General features: G+C 41.4%; 1 protein-coding gene across 1 annotated transcript in view; it reads right to left on the bottom strand.

Annotated features, from left to right (window-relative positions):
• The window catches only part of Msp300 (Muscle-specific protein 300 kDa), a 91,618-nt gene that overhangs the window by 25,180 nt on the left and 49,616 nt on the right, over positions 1-16,822 (bottom strand). Inside the window, 4 exon segments of the mRNA XM_076389959.1 lie at positions 1,590-1,724; positions 1,957-2,262; positions 2,365-2,469; positions 3,180-15,776. Of these exon segments, the coding sequence (XP_076246074.1) occupies positions 1,590-1,724; positions 1,957-2,262; positions 2,365-2,469; positions 3,180-15,776 (13,143 nt within the window).

Consider the following 16,822-nt stretch of genomic DNA (forward strand, 5'->3'; position numbering starts at 1 on the left):
ATTCGGCAAGCATGATCGTCGAGAACGAGAATATCCACAGACGAGAACGCTCCGCGTAACACTGTCGTATTTTTAGCTTCAAGCGAACGCCACGTCCGACTTTATTCAGACACTGCTATTTTCAGCGCACTACAGTATACTGATATTGGAAAAATATACATGAAAAAGCCAGCGATCTACTCATCTAAAGCAGAATATTCTACCGTATTTAAAAAAAAAGAATAAAAAATAAAGCATTCCATTCTTTAAATTCCACGAATTTCCTAGGTAGAAAAAAATCATCCCTTGAACCCGATATTAATTTACATTTACACGTATACACGGGTACATATATATATATATACATATGCGTATTTTACAAATAAAATTGTTCTCGTTACCGATGCACCGTGTGCTACACATACAGTGAACAGGAATAAATAAAGGGGGTGGGTAGGTGGGGGGATTAATGAGAATACTTTAATTGCATGAAACAAAATTACAGTAACAATGTATATTAACATTCCTTAGAGACAAATGCTGCGCCTATATATTACATCCATTACCTTAAGCTAAAGGAACATAAAGTGCTATGTTATAAAATAATACATGGTGAGATACGACAGACAGAGAGAGAATGTGACAAAAAAAAATGATGTCGGTGACAATGAGCATGAAAAGTAATGATCGTGGTGTTGCGTGGTGAGAAGCCTGTGCGGGTGGCGAATTAAATGACGCGATGATGATGCTGTGCGAAAAAAAAAGAAAGAAAGTCCGACTATTAAAAACACGAACATCCTGAGTCACCCATATTCGCGATCGTGCAAAAATGAAACGTAACATAAATTACTACGTCGAAGCAGCGAAAGAAAATGAATAATTACATGCTCCACAGCTTTACTTTCACCCTACTCCCTTTTATAATACAAGGTACAAGCAGTATATATATTATTTCCCCATATACATACTGTGCACAATTAGCGCGTTCTTCGATGTCTCTTACGTTGGCAAGAGTTCGAACAACTTTTACTGTTTTCCCTCGAAATGACTAGAAATGGACTAGACGATTTGACTGACTAGAACGATTAGAAAAACTGAAGCTTTCTAATCGCTGCGTTGAAAAGTGATTCAACCGTACCAATGTTCCCTCCGACCTGCGCTGTTGGACGACTGCGCAACAGCCGCGATGCGCCTGCGTAGTGGGCACAGTGTCCCGCCAAGATTCAATATACGCGCGCATACAATATATAACATATTCTCTGCAAGGATTAATGTTAGCTAGGAGAACTAATGAAATACCTAAGAAAATACCTATTTTATACACTTCTACTGCATCTAGTGTAACAGTAATAAAAAAATTGCACTTCATTGTGTTCAATTTTAATTAGTAAGCATGAAGACTAGCATTATTTTTTGTCCAGAGGGAACACTGAATACAGTACCATACTCGTGAATATAGGCAGCTTGTGAAATATTTTTTTTTCGAAATTTTGATTTTTTGTGTGTGTTTTTTGATTTTCTTTTGTTATCATCGCAATAGTTCACGAAACTGTCGCGTGAACGCCAGCGAAGTTTGCGAAAGCCCCTGAGCATTGGAAAACGTTGGGTACCTGCTGCCTTTGCTGCAGACGTGACATCACTTCCAGTAGCGCGTTCTTCAGGACCTTTGCCAGCGTGCTGATTTCCGGCAACGACTCGAGCTCTGACACGCGTTGCGCGTGACTGCTTAGCTCGTCCTGCAAAGCCTGTTAGCGGACAGGGATACTCACAAAGGTGTACAATTTCACCGATAATAATATTTCAAAATACATTGCGCGGGACGTCTTTAAATAAATTTGAATTACAAAAGTATCGAGACTCAATGATTACCTGGATATCATCAAAATTTGGATTTCAATTTTGATCAATTTTTAAATCGAAAAATGAAAGAATCTGCGATTTTTAAAATTGCATATCTATAAGAATTTCTGCTCCTACCTTGTTCGTGCTGATTGGCTGCTGTTCCCTCATAGTAGCCACGATATTTTTCAACCATGCATCAGTTTCGTCCAAGAATTGTTTGTAAGCGTGGATGTCATGACCCCGCTGCTCTTGATGACCTCGCGCACCCTCGAGCGTAGCGCGCCCTTCTTCTGCCTGTGACAAGAGGGTGGAAATGCGCTCCTGAATTTCTGCTAGATTAGACAACAGTCTTTGAGACTCAATATCTGCTGGAATTTTGTGCAATTCCTCTTCTAAGTGGTGAGCTTCTTGTTCGTGAGCTTGAAGCTGGGTTAACAGGTCCTGAAAGTCACAATTTCACTCTCAAAATTTGACTTCCAATTCAGAAAATAGCAGATTTCCATAAATTCATAGATTGGAGGATTCTATTACGTATGATCTCACCGTAAGTGCAGATAGCATGGACTCTATGCTATCTCGTGGGAGGTAGGTTCCCTTTAAGTTTGACAAACTTAAATGTAAAACCATCAGGCGCTCCTGTATGATGTCCTGCAACACAAGATTGAATTAGTTAACCGCATTAACACTATTTTATCTGATAAAATATACGTCGTGCACATATCACGAGTTTCAACTTAAATCCGGTTAAATAATGGATTAGCTAGGGGGAATTTAAAAAATCTCTAAAAAATTGCAAGATGGAGATTACATAAAACGCACAAATGTATTTACAAAAACATGGCTGAGGCTTTTAAAGGATCTGAGTAAAACTCCTGTAAATGAAAAACACTTTTATCATGCATGGTCTGATGAAAATGGAAGTCTTGTAAGTAGTCATCCACTATTTACGATTCACTTTAGCTTAAAGGTAATTACTCACGAGACCTCTAAAAAATCGCAGTCTCGTTAAAATCTGAACGCAAGGCTCTATTCATGCAAGATGGAAGGGTGAAATAATTCAAGACAGAAGAAGCGGTAGCGATACGCAGCGGGATGAACTGAAGCGGTAGCTATTAACAGCGAGGTGAGAGTGCAAAGTGTCATCAGCGAATAGAAGAGATACGCTCGAAGTACAGAGGTCGACAGAAGGGGTGAGAGATGATCAACTGTCAAACAAAAGAGAGAAAAAGAAACTCGACAGAAAACGAGGGCACAAGAAAACACAATACTTATACAGAAAAACGCTATGCCAAGATTGCACACTCGCGCACACGCACACGCATGCACGCCCGCGTGAACGGGCGCGCAGATACACATACACGCAAATTGGCACAACAGAGCTGGCCAGCGAGCTCGTTCGAGCTCGATAGGGCCACGATCGAGCGCTGGTCGTGACGTGATCGCACCTTGATCCCTCGTATCCTCTTTTCAGCCTCATCTTCAGCCACCCCCGTCTCTCTCTCCGTCTCCACATTCGGAGTCCGCCGCTGCATCGATCCCCCTTCTCTACCTAAATGTTCCTTGGAGTCTGGATGGTGGCTGGGATTACTAGGTGTCGAGGATGAGTCGAGTGGAGCGGAAGGAATGGAATCTGATCGTTCACGGATCAGAGGGTTGGCATCAAGAGGCGAACGATCGGAGGACCGATCGATCGAACAAACGACCTGGTCCGAATACGAAATTTCCTCGCTCGAAGCGAATTCCACTGGCAACGACTGCAATTTCGTCTCTCCAGCTACTGAAGAACGAAGAGGCTCCGACGACTCCTCACGTTTCGAGTCGGATCGATTGTCCTGGAAGTGGACAGGGGATCCTTGGGAAGGAAGCTCGTCGATAGGAAGGGTGAGGTCTGGTATCGGAGTTTCGATCGTTTCTTGATCCGTTCTCTGCTCGTTTTCGCTCGACAAATAAGTACTGTAATCGCTCCAGCTACCTATACCCCCGGGGAGGTCAGCGATCAGACGCTCCGTGTGGGGACCACCCATGAAGAACGAGTTCAAGGGACCGCGGTTCCCTCCTCGATCGTTTAAACCCCCGTCCCGATCACCGTCGAAATCGTCTCGATCGTTGCCATCGCGATTCACGTCGTCAGGTCTTTCTTTTGTGTAGTTAGCCAAGTTCTCGAAGAGATAGCGTTCAGCTTCGTGATAGGGGTGTTTGTCAGGCCAGAAGCCAGTATCAAGGGAAAGGAATTTTGATTTGTTGACTTCTGAGAAGGTTTTTAATATTAGAGGTGTCTGAGTAGGTTTCTTCTTTTCGGGACTTAGAACCAAGATCTCGTCAGCTATGTAGAATTGAACTTTTGGTTTTGGAGGCTCAATTACGATGTCGACTGTCTCGATTTCGGGCTCAGTCGATATACATCTCTCGAATTCTTCTTCTGTTTCTAACTGAGACTCGATAGAGTCTAGTATTATCGGTGTCTCACCGATTTCTTCTTCTAGGAGGTCTATTGGTTTGGTTACTTCAGGTATTTTGTCGTCGGGTGTGTCTTCTATTAAACTTTCAAGTTCTTGTATGACTGGTGCTGGAACTATCTCGATTTCTTCTACTTCTATTTTGTCTCCCTCCTTCTTCAGTATTTCTTCTTTTATGGGAATTACTTTTTCTTCAAGTATTATGGGAGATGAAGGGCTTGGAGTTTTTTCAATCTTACTGATAACTTTTTCCATTATTTTCTCTGAGGAAACTAATGGCTTGATTTCAAGCACAAGAGTTATGTCTTTTTTAGCTTCTGTTGCAATTTGTTGGATCACAGGCTTTTCTTCTTTTTTAGGTTTTTCTTCCTTAATTACAGATTTAGGAATTTCTTCGATTTCTTTTGTATCATCGATTATCTTCAGGTCTGTCAGAGTGTCTTTCTTTTCTTCTTTAGGATTAGGTACTTGTTTCTGTTCAGTCTGTAATTGTTGTGACACTATAGCTTCTTTTGGTTCATCTCCAGATGATTTTGTAGCTTCCTTTTGTTGAACTGCTTCTTTAGGAGCATCTTGTACAGGCTTTGTTGGAGAATCTGTGCTTGATACTTGAAGCTCGACTTCCTGTTTCACTTCTGGACTTTCTGTGCTGGCAACTGGAGACTGTGGTGCTTCCTGCTTTTCTTGTTTAGCTTTCTTTGCCTGTTTATTCTTGCGTGTCGACTTTTCCTTTGATACAGACGCTTCTTTAGGTTGCTCTGCTTTATCTTCAATTGTTTTCGGTGGATCTACTTCTTCTTCAGCTGATTTTGCTGGTTGTACTTTCTCTGTAGCTGCTTTTGGTGGTTCTACCTTTTCTTCTACTGACTTAAGTGGTTTCTGCTTTATTTCAGTTGGTTTCGGTGCTTCTGATTTACCTAGTTCCAGAGTTTCTATTTTTTCTTCAGCTGGTTTGAACACTTCTGCCTTCTCTTCATTTAATTTTGGCGACTCTACATCCTTAGGAAGTGACTTTATTTCTTCCTTTGGAGTTGCCTTAAGTACACATTCAGGTGCCAATTTTATTTCTTCAGTGACAATTTGAGAGGGTTCCACTTTTATTTCTTTAGCTTCATTAATTTTTTTATCTTCTGTCTTTGATTCTACTTTACTTTTGTCAGTTGTTAGATCTGCTGAAGTACCCTGTTTAGAAGTATCTTTAGGTCTTTCTTCTCTTGGTTTCGCTGGTTTTTCTTCTTTTAGCTTTGCAGGCTTTTCTTCTTTTAGCTTCAAAAGCTTTTCTTCTCTCGGTTTATCAGGGATTTGTTCTTCTGGCTTCGCAGGCTTTCCTTCTTTTGGTTTCGTACACTTTTGGTCTATTTCCTCCTCTTTATCTTCATCTTTCGTATCTTCATCAGCTGGAATACTCTCTTGAGGAACGAATTCTGGTTTTCCATCTTTCTGTTTTTCTTCACTAACTCCACGTGAAGCTGACTTTTCTTTCTTCTTCTGTTTCTTCTTTTCTTTCTTTGACAACTTAGGTTTCTCTTCTGCTTGATGTTCTTCTTTGTCTACTACTTTATTTTCTGCAGTCTTTTCTTCAACAGGTGCCTGTGGGGATGCAGTTGGTATTTCTGTAGGTTTCTTCATTTCTTCTTTTTCAACCACTAATGTCTTCTTTTTTTCGTCAGTGGTATCCGCCTTTGATTCATTTGTCTCACATGGTTTCTTATCTTCTATTTCTTCTTTTACTTCTTCTTTCATTTCTTCTGCTGATACCTTTTCTTTATCTTTCGATTCAGACACATCTTTCGTTTCAGCTGGTACTTCAGGAGTATCTTCCCGCACCTTTTCTACATTTTTATTTTTGGATTTCCCTTTACGTTTTTCAGGACCTTTTGGTTTTTCCAGTTCAGTTTTTAAAGTAGGTACAAGCTTAGTTTGATCCTCAGATTTTGTAATAGTTTGTATTTCTTCTTTAACTTCTTTAACTTCTGTCTCTTTTGTATCCTTCATGTCTATTTTATCTTCTGGGTTTGGATTTTCTTCTTTTGTAGATTCTATTTTGTCTACAGGTGTCTGAACTGCATCTACCTCTGTTACTGATTCCTTGGTTTCACTTTGTTCTGTAGATTTTCCTCTTTTAGATTTTTTATTTCTCTTAGACCCACTAGTAGACTGTTCCTTTACTTCTTGCGGAGCTTTTTTGTCTGATTTACTTGCTTCATCTACTTGTGGAGTCTCAGGTTTTGCACTCTGTTGCTTTTCTTCGACTTCTTTTGGTTTTAACTTTTCTTCACCTGCTTCAATTTTTTCAGCAGGAACTTGTGCATCCTTGCTAATTTCTTGCACTGTAGTAGCATCCTTTGCATTTGACTTATTTTTATTCTTCGAAGAATCTTTCTTTTCTGGCTGTTTTTGTGTTTTTTCCTCAGTAATTTTCTCCGTCTTGTCTTCATCCATTTTCTTCACTTCTTTTTCTTCAACCTCAGTTGCCTTTGGCTTATTCTTCTGAGACTTGTCCTTAATTTTTTCTTGGTCATCTTTCTCTTCTCTATTTTTACTCTTCTTCCTGGTTTTTTCTTCTTTTCCTTTCTTTTTCGACTCTTGTTTTTGAGAACTTTCACTCTTCTGCCCTTCACTCGGAATCTCATCTCTTCGAGCACTTCGAGACCGCGATCTAGATCGCCTAGACCGCAATTCTCGTCGATTCACAAACTCCATGAAGCCTTGGTCGTCAATTTTAACTACTTCTTCGATCGGTACCGGTTCTGGGGCTTCTTCGACAAATATCTGCACTTGAGGTAATGGGCGCTGTTCAGAGGTTTGCTCTTTTTTAATCATAGGTTGCTCAGTAGTAGATGTTAGAGCTGGTTCTGCTACGTCAATATGTTTACCGACTATGGCAGCCCATGAATCCTTCGGTTTTTGCGGGGGTTCAACTTCTATTGCGTTCAGAGTGGAAGTTTTTGTAGCAATTTCTTCCTCAACTTCTTTTTCTATTTCTTCAACCCACGAGGGTGACTCCACTTTAAGAATATCCTGTTCAGCTGAAGTTTCAACAGAGATACTACTTGTAATTTCTTCCGGCTTAATTTCTTCTTTAGTTTCGTTTACAATTGTTATGTTGTTGCTTTCTTGTACGTCTGATATCATTTCTGGGAGTGCAACTTCCTTGTCTTCAGGCTGTTTATCTAAGTTTTGGTCAAACTTGAGGGGAACAGGCTTTAATAGTACTACATCTTCTTCAGAAGGCAATGGAGATGTTCTTTTATTAGAAGCTGCTATTTTGGCATAAGAAATTTTACATTCTTTAGCAGTCACTTCTGGTATTTCTTCAACTTTCTCTGAGACAGTCTTCTCTTTTTCAGTTTCAGTTTCGATAGGAAGAATTTTCGTTTCAGTAGTAGCTTTTTCTTGCTTTCTATCTTTCTTCTTTTGCTGCTTCGTTGATTTCTGCTGCACTAGTTGACTTTGAGGCTGCTCAGTCACTTGTACCTGTTCTTGTTCAACTTTTGGAAGTTCAGTTGGTAGTTCTTGAGGTGCAGCAGATGCTGTAGCGGCCTGTATAGTCTCTTCAGTAGTTCCTTTCATACTGACAATGGAAGCCCACGATTTAGCGCACGATGGAGATTGAACATCTTCTCTGGGCATATCTGTTACTTGTGATAGAATTTCTCCCTTTTTGGGTTCTTGTACAAGAGTCTCAACTTCAGATTCCTTATTACCTTCCAATTTTAAAGTTTGGATACTAGTAGTATTAGCAGGTTGAGGTGATGGAGGTACCACAGGTTCACTTCCTTTCTTCACTTTCCCATCACGTTTCTTTTTAGTTTCAGACGGGATCACCTCCTCTTTATCCTCCTGCTTCTTCAATTCCTTCTCTACAGTAGTAGGTTTAGGTTTAGTTTCAGATTTCTCCTTTGTCGATTGTTTTTGCTTTCCAGATTTTGCTGGAGCTTTCTTATCTTCTTTGGATTTGGTCTTCTCTACTGGCTTAGTGTTTTCTTCTTTGATTGGAGATTGAGGTTCACTCACGTTTCCATCTTTAGATACCTTCTCATCACTTGCAAGTTCTGGTATTTTACCATTTACCAGCTTCTCAGTTAGTTGAATTTCCTCTGTGACAAGAGATACTTGAGGTTTCGCTGAATCATCCGCATTTAATTTTTCTTCTTCTGTAGGCTCTTCCTTCTTTTCAGAAACTTTCTGTGCTTCTAGAATGTCAGTAACAGGTTCTTGTTGAGTCTCTTTCGTTTTTTCTTCACTCGCTGGCTGTTTCCCTTTTTCAGGTTTTGGTTTTGATTTTTTACTAGTTCCTTTTTCAGATTTTTGTTGAATTGTAGGCTTCTCCTTCTCAGTTTCCACTTTATGTTTTTTATCAGGTACTTTCTCTTCTTTCGTCTCAAGTGCAGGTTTTTCTTCTTTTACTACTTCTGCTTTAGGTGTTTCTTCATCTTTCTTTTCTTGTTTCTCTTCAGTCTGAGGTTGGTCTTCCTTTTTATCAACAGGCTGTTCCTCTTTCTTTTGAACTGCAGGTTCTTTTTTTTCTATTTTTATTTCAGATTTATCGTCAGGTTCATTTTGTTTTTCTTCGATCTGTTTTTGCTTCTGTGCTTTAGCTTTTGCTTTTTTATCAGCTTTTTCTTGTTTCTTTTGAGATGTAGGTAGCTTTTCTTCTTTAGCCTCAACCTGTGGTTTTTCTTCAATTATGTCTTCTTTCTTCTCTTGAATAGCCTCCTTCTCGTCTTTTACCTCTGTCTTTAATTCTGTAGTAACTATTTCCTCTGGTTTCTGTTGAGTATCAGACTGTTTCTGCTTCTCAGCTTTAGATTTTAACTTCTTATCGAGTTTTTCTTGCTTTTTGGGAGTCGGAGACTGTACTTCTTCTTTCTGTTCATCGACTGCAGGTTGCTTTTCTTCTTTTAATTCTATCTTTAACTCTTTAGTAGTTATTTCTTCTTTCTTCTCTTGTACCTCAGAGTGTTTCTGTTTCTCGGTTTTAGTTTTTGATTTTTTATCAGTTTTTTCTTGCTTCTTTGGAGTTGCAGGCTGTTTCTCTTCTTTCACTTCTGGCTTTGGTTTCTCCTCACTTATTTCCTCGTGCTTTTCCAGAGCTATTGGCTCCTTCTCTTCCTTCAATTCAATCTTAGATTCTTTGATGATAGTTTCTTCTGCCTTTTCTTGAGTTGTAATCTGTTTTTCTTCTTTGATTTCCACCTTCAATTCCTCAATAACATTTTCCTCTGGTTTGCCTTGAGTTTCAGACTGTTTCTGTTTTTCTGCTTTGGCTTTCGCCTTTTTATCTGCTTTCTCCTGTTTTTTCGAAACAGGAGGCTGCTTCTCTTCTTTTACTTCTCTTTTTGGTTTCTCTTCAACAGTTTCTTTCTTCTCTTGGATTGTAGGTATATTTTCTTCGCCACTTACTTTTGGTTTTGAATCACTAGCACTAGTTTCTTTCATTTTTTCAGGTTCTTTCATTGTCATGACTTCTGTCATAAGTTTTTCAGGAAGTTCTGAAACCTTTAAAGTTTGTTCAACAACTGCTTGGATTGTATCCTTACTCTTTTCTGACGATTCTGGTTCTACAGGTTGTTGCACCTGCTCTTGAACTTCTATCTTCTTCTCGACTGTATCTTCAACTTTAACAACACTCGTCGTTTCACTTTCTTCCGAAGAACTAGACACTATCTTTTTATCTGTACCTTTAGACTCTTCCCACCGAGATTCTAATTCAGAGAAAGTGCTTATAGGGTACTTCGCAGACTCTGTAATGAGAGCAAGCTTCCTTTGTTCATCTTCAGAAATTACTTGCTTTTCTTCTTCCTGTTCTTTCTCTTCAGGCTTCTTCATCACTGACTCCTGAACAATTCTCTCGATACTCGTTGTTCTAGAAGATGTAGAAACAGGTACATTTTCTTGTACCAAGGAAATCACCTTGAATCTTTGATAGAAATCGCTTTCTGCCTCAGTATAAGAATGATAATTCAACCAGTACGGTTTAACCAAGTCATCACAGTAACAAGCAGCTACATCTTGTACTTTAGATGTAGAATCCTCAACCTTCACAAGAGTTTCCTGCCTGCTTTCAGCATCAGATGCTTTATCCTGAATTTTAGATTCCTCTTTCTTCTTTTCTTCCTTCTCAACTGGCTTCTCAACCACCTTGCTCTTTTCCTTCTTTTCTTCAACACCCTTACTCTCACTTTCCTTCACAACACTACTTAAATCTTCAGCCTGTACCATATCCCCAGCACTTACACCCTCAATTTTACCTTCTCCTTCTTTCTGCTGAACCTTAATTTCTTCTTTAGTAACCTCCTTTCCCTCTACTGTCTTAACATTAATGTCATTCGGTTTATCTTGTAAAATCTTTAGATCCCTTCCCTGTTCCTTCGCTAAGACACCAAAACCATCGAATTTCGGACTTTCTATGGACATAGGTGACAAAGGTGTCCCAGAACGACCTCTCCTCCTATCCTGAACGCTACCAAATAGAACTGGCTGACTTTCGTCGACGAGACTGTCAATATATACCGCGTAATCGGAATCGCTCGACCTTTCGGACTTGACTAACGCGTCTAGGGACAATTTTGGAGGAATACCAACAGCTGAATCATCCGATACCCTAGCATATGTGGTTGTTAGACTAGCTTCTACGGTTTCGGGACGCAGGGTGATTAGTTCAGTGGGTTTGGAGCCTACGACCTTGGGTAAGGGGATGCTTTCTAAGATCTCTACAGATTTCACGGACTTCACGTTAGGTGGCTTCAAATCCACCGATCCGGAGATACTTGTGGTGGTGGTTACAGACGTGACCATCTTCTCGATGATTAACGCTTTGCCTGTCAGCGTAGAAGCATCTTCAGCTGGTGAATCTGAGTCTGAAATGCTTAACTGACCAGTTTCTTCTTTCTTTAATGTCTGTTCTGCGCTTGGCGCAGGTGATTTTGGCTCATCAGGTATAGTAGACTGAGATCCTTCAAGTTTCTCTGGAACTGCATCGCTTTTGGGCTTGGCAACTGCAGTTTTGTCTGTGGCTATTGGTTCTTCTGAATAAAGTGGAAGTTTTGGAGATTCTTTTGCAGGTTGTATCTCTTCGGTGGTCTTTTCTTTACTTGACTGCGTTTCAGACTCCTGCTCAGTAACTTCTGTTAGAGAAACTTTTGGCTTCTCGGTAGAATCTTTGTCTTTATTCTCCTGCTTCTTTCTCTTCCTTTTGTCTACCTTTGGAGAACTGGGTTGACTCGTTTTAGGTTCTTCTTTGGATTCTACTATATAGGTTGGCTCAATCTTCTCGGTTACAACTCTTTCTTTTGGCTTATTTGGTTTTTTCGTCTTCGATGGTGTTTCTGGAGGTTGGTTCTTCAATTTAACTTCTGCATTTTTATTTTCTTTTGCTTTTTCCTCTTTATCAGGCTGCTGTGGAACTTTAGGAACTTCAGGGATTTTTTCCTTTTCTTTATTGTCAGTAACTTTGACTTCTATTTGTGGCAATGATTCTGAACTAGGTGACTTATTTTTTTCGTCAGCTTGTTCAGGTTTAATGACAGCTTCTGCAGCTTTCTGCTCAGGGACAGCTTCTTTAGCTGCCTCTTTTACTTCAGCTTTATCTGGTGTATCAATATTTTCTTGAGGCTTTTCTTCGCTCTGAATTAAATTGATTTCTTCCTTTGAGGTAGGTAATTGTTCTATTGGTTTTTTATCATCCACAGCAACTTTCTCTGGTTCTTTTACTTCTTCGAGTGTTACTTTGGTGATCTCAATAATTTCTGGTTTTTCTGCTGCAACCACTGATTCTTGTACTTCATCTTTCTCCACTGACTGTCCTTTCTTTTCCAGAATCTTCGAACTCTCTTCCTTTTCTGACTTAGTTTCTTTCATTGGCAATTCAGTTTGTAAGATTTCTTTCGTCAGCTCTTCAGTAGTAACCTTTTCACCATTAACATGTTTTTCTTCAATCAATGGCTTCTCCACTTTCTCAGTAACTTGTTTCGCCTCAGTTGGTTTTTGAGAAACTTCGGACTCTTTCTTTGATTTCTTTCCTCCTTTTCCTTTCCCTTTCTCTTGTTCACCATCTTTTTTCGTCTCTTTCTTCGGTGAATCTTTCTTTAACTCCTTTTGAGAGTCCTTATTGTCATCTAATTTCTTCTCAACAGTTTCATCCTGTTTCGTTTCATGCTTATTTTTTATTTCTTCCTTCTCTGGTGTTTTTAATGACTCGTCCAATGATTTTGATTCCACTTTTGATTTTTGTTCAGTGTCTACTTTCAATTCTGCTTTTGGTTCTAGTTTATCTTTTACTTCATCATTTTTTACTGCAGGTATCTTTTCTGTCAGTTTTTTATGCTTATTATCTTTCGGTTCTTTTACATCAGCTTCCACCTTCATTTCTTCTTTAGTTGCTTTTGATTTCTTATCTGATTTTACAGCTTCTTCTTTCATCATTTGTTCTGGTTTCTTATCTTCAGCTTTGGGTTCAATTGGCGTTTTCGGTACTAAATCTTTTGCAGGTTCTTGTTCCTTCGTTTGCTTTGCCTTTTTACCTTTTCCTTTAGCAGTTTCCCTTGCTGTTTCCTTCACAGCTTCTGGTTTATCTTGGTCTTTAGATTGTGCAGGTTCTACAACCTTGGTATCAACCTCATCTTTAGCTTCTTTAATTTCTGTTTTATCCTTGGTATCAGGTTTAGTCTCAGCCATCTGAGATTTTTTATTGGGAAGCTTTTTATCCTCCAGTTGCTTCACTTGTGCAGTTTCTTCAACTTTAGATGTATCCATTTTTGTATCCTGTTCCTTTTGAATGTCTACTTTTACTATATCATCAGTGACTATAGGTTTCTTTGTCTGTTCTGAATTATTTTCTAGTTTGATAGCTTTTGCATTCTCTTTATTTGCTCTATCCTTCGCCACATTTGGTTGATCTTTAGCTTTCTGCTTCTTTTTTGACCCAGATTCCTTGTGCGGTTTTTCTTCTTTAGAGTCAAAGTCTTTCACTGTTCCATCGCTCGCTAATTCTATCTTTAACTCTGATCTCTTCAAGTCAACCTTTTCAGTGTCAATCTTCGATTCTTTTTCTTTAACATCTTTAGCAGTCTTCGCGTCACCTTTCTTCTTTTCAGAGTCTTTGTCCACTTTGCTTTCTTTCGTATCCTCTTTCACTTTAACTTGCTCTTTCGGTACAGCCTGAGTCACCGCAGATTCTACAACTGACAATTCCTCCTTAGCCTTTAATTCAGCTTTCGATTTACCCTGTCTCTTTTTCTTCTCGCTTTCTTCTTTAGGTTTCTCCGTCGTCACTGGGCCAGCATCTTTCCCCTTAACCTGCTGCTCTTTCGATTTATCTCTCTGATGTCTCGATCTCTGTTTATCCATATCTTCGATCTCCTTCAAAGCCTTCTCGATCTCATCATCCACCGATTTCTCAATTTTCTTCTTCTTTGGCTTTCGTTTCTTCTCCTGCTGGCCACTTGCTTGAGGAACTTCAGCTTCCTTCCCTTTCTGAGCATCCGCTGGCTCTTCTTTCTGGACCTCAACCTGCTCTTCCTTCTGGACAACAACTTGCTTCTCTTTTTCAACACTTTTCTTCTCCTTTGGAGCCTCAGCTTCCTTGCTCTTCCCAGGACTGGCCTGTCTTTCCACAGAAACTTCCTTCTTCACTTCCACAACCTGTTTCACACTAGCCTTCTCCTTCTGAGCTTTCTCTTTCGACTGCTCAGGACCTTTGCGAGCTTTCTTCTCAGGAGGCTTAGGCTTTGGTGCTTCCTGCTTAGTCTTCTTAGTCTCTCGCTTCTTCGCAGCGTCCCACGTAACTTCCTCCTGCTTGGTCTCTTGTTTCACCACCGAGGACTCTCTCACCTGTCTTTCCTGGACTGGGGAGGCCTCGTGCATCGATGATGTCGTCGAATTCGCAGGCGAACGAGATCGTTCCTTGAACTGTCTCACTGGCAAGGTAGTTAGCGTCGTCGAAGGAGAACTCGTGGTCGCTGGTCGAGGGCTGAGACCCTGTGACAAGATCTGAGCATAGGAGAAGGTCTTACTCTCAGCAACTGCATTCTTTGGCTTAGTTACAGAAGCTTCCACAGCTGGTGCAACTACGGGCTGCTCTACTTCAGGTTCTACTGCTTTCTCAGGCTCCACAGCTTCCACTGGCTCCGCTGGAGTCTGAACAATCGACTGTGAATCAATAACAGAAGCTGCTTGGCTAGGAACACACTTCTCCTCCACGTTCTGCGTCATCGCAGGATTCCTCGCAGGATTCTTGAACCTCTGCTGATGTTGCTGTCTCTGGGGCTTCTGTATCTGACTCTGCTGATAGATCTCTGTCTCTGGAAGGTAGCTAGTCTGCGCAACGTATGGTTCAGCAGGGAAGGCTATCTGAGTTTCAGCGTAATGGGGTAGAGGCATCTGCTGAGGACGCGCAGCTGGCATGTAGACGTAGGAACTCACCGGGTAGGCGATCTGGGAGCCAATGAAGCCCACGAGCTCAGGCATAGGCGGATGAATGTAGTTGTAGACCTCTGAAACTGGCTGAGACCTGGGTACAGTCTCGTAGTTCTTCTCCGTCAACAGATCATACTCTGCCATAGCCTCGTCAGCCCAATTAGGCTGCGTCTCTTGAACCTTTTCCACAGGTTTGACCGTGCTGACTTCAGGAAGTGGTTGGTAGTCCTCCTGCTGAGCTGGTTCCTCCACAGGGGTCACCTGAACAGGTACCTCCTCCTCCTCCACTTCAACTCGTGGGACCTCGAACTCGATCTTCTCCTTCTGACTCGTCTCCACAGGTGATTGATCATTAACAGAGTCCCTGCTCACCGAATGCGCAGTCTTGCTGGCTTCCACCGAAGGACTCCTCGACGTACTGGCGCTTCCTCGAAGGATATCTGCGTAGGACGTGGACCCAGGCATCCAGATAGGGCTAGCTGACCTCCCTCTCTTCTCTTCCCTCGGTGCTAGGGTGTTCCTCAGAGCCAGCGGTTCTCTTCTCTGTCCAGTTAACTTGGGACTCTCTGGAAGATCCTCTGCCTCCAAAACTGCTGCTTCTTTAACAGCCTCTGTTGTAGCTTTCCTAATAGACATAGCTCTCCTCGACTGAGGCCTGTGCTTCGACGCAGCGTCCATCTGGTCCACTTTGGACACGTGCTGACTTTGTGTTCTTGCTTCAGGCTCCTTCTGCTCGCTTGGAGCCGCGACCCTCGTCGGTTCTTCTTTCACAGCTGACTCAGCCCGCGCGACTTGGGAAGCAGGGTTGTCGAGGACTCGTTCGATCGGTTTCTGGACGGTGGGTCTCAAGATCTGAATCGCGAGAGGCGCGGGCGAGGGTACCGCCTCGTCCCGTGGGTTTCTGAATGGGCTAGAGCCTCTCGAGCTTGGACTGGTACGCCCAGCCGCGATGTCCGCGTACGAGACCTGATTGATGAGCCTGGACTCGTTGCCCTGTACATAGTACGGGTCCACCGCGTATATCTGATCCACCAGAATCTTGACGCGCTGCCTCCATTCGTCCATCCGTTGCTGCAGGCTCTGCTTTATCCGCCACGGAGGAACAGCCAAGGCACAACAATGGAATACACATACGTCAATTGTTTTTGCTGGGAGTCTCTTTTGTTTGGTTGATTGCTTTTTGGCGTTTGAGGGGAGGGGCTCGGGGCTATTAGCGTTAACCTAGGAGTAGGGGATGCGGTAGGCAAAGGGGCAAGGGGCTCGTTTCGGGATGATTAATTCTTTTTGAGTTTTAGTATATGCGAGTATGCTAGATTAACGTTATGATCAGCGGTGGCGTGAAGAGAAAAAAAAAAACTGAACACCGTTCCCAATTTGCGTACTTTCGGTTTCAATCTCTTTTGCAACAAAGAGGGCTCTTTATTTCTGCATCTCGTTTAATTCGTAGATAGTATAGCAGTTCAGGCGTACAGGAGATGATCTGCTCATTATAAGTCGACTCATCGGAGTACAATTAGGATAAAGTTCGCTTAATAATATAGTCGTACAGTACACGTGTATAAAGTTCGCTAAAAAAGATCCTGAGGTATTAAAAACGATCGGTTTCCGTCAGGGGAACGAGGACAACCCGCTGTCTCGGAGTCGTTTCTCGGGAGCTTGCAGTTCTGAAGTATTCGAAGAGGCCTCAGAAGCTTTGGAAGTCTCAAGAACTTTCAAGAAGTCTTGAACAATCTTAAGAACGTTCACTGAAGTTTCTAAAAGTTCTCATAATTTCTGCAAAGAAATTCGAATAAATTCCATCACATTTCTCGCTCTCAAATTTTCAAAAATTCTAAGAGATCTAAAAAACTTCAAGAATCTTCAACGAAGCTCAAAAAATCTTTCAAGAAACCTCAAAGAACTTCAAATCCCTGGAAGTACCAAAGAGAGCATCAAGAATTCTTCACAGATTCTGCAAGATCTCAAGCGAGTCCTCGAGTGATTCTCAATAAAGAAATTCTCACGAAACCCGAAGTTGTCTTCGTTCCAGACGGAACGCGCACAAACAGCACGGGAAACGAAAAGAAAGAAAACGCGAGGAATCGAACGGCGCTAAACAGCTGCGACGACAAGGATCGTTTCCAGCC

Source organism: Calliopsis andreniformis, chromosome 12 (assembly GCF_051401765.1).
Source record: "Calliopsis andreniformis isolate RMS-2024a chromosome 12, iyCalAndr_principal, whole genome shotgun sequence".
NCBI classification, from domain to species: domain Eukaryota; kingdom Metazoa; phylum Arthropoda; class Insecta; order Hymenoptera; family Andrenidae; genus Calliopsis; species Calliopsis andreniformis.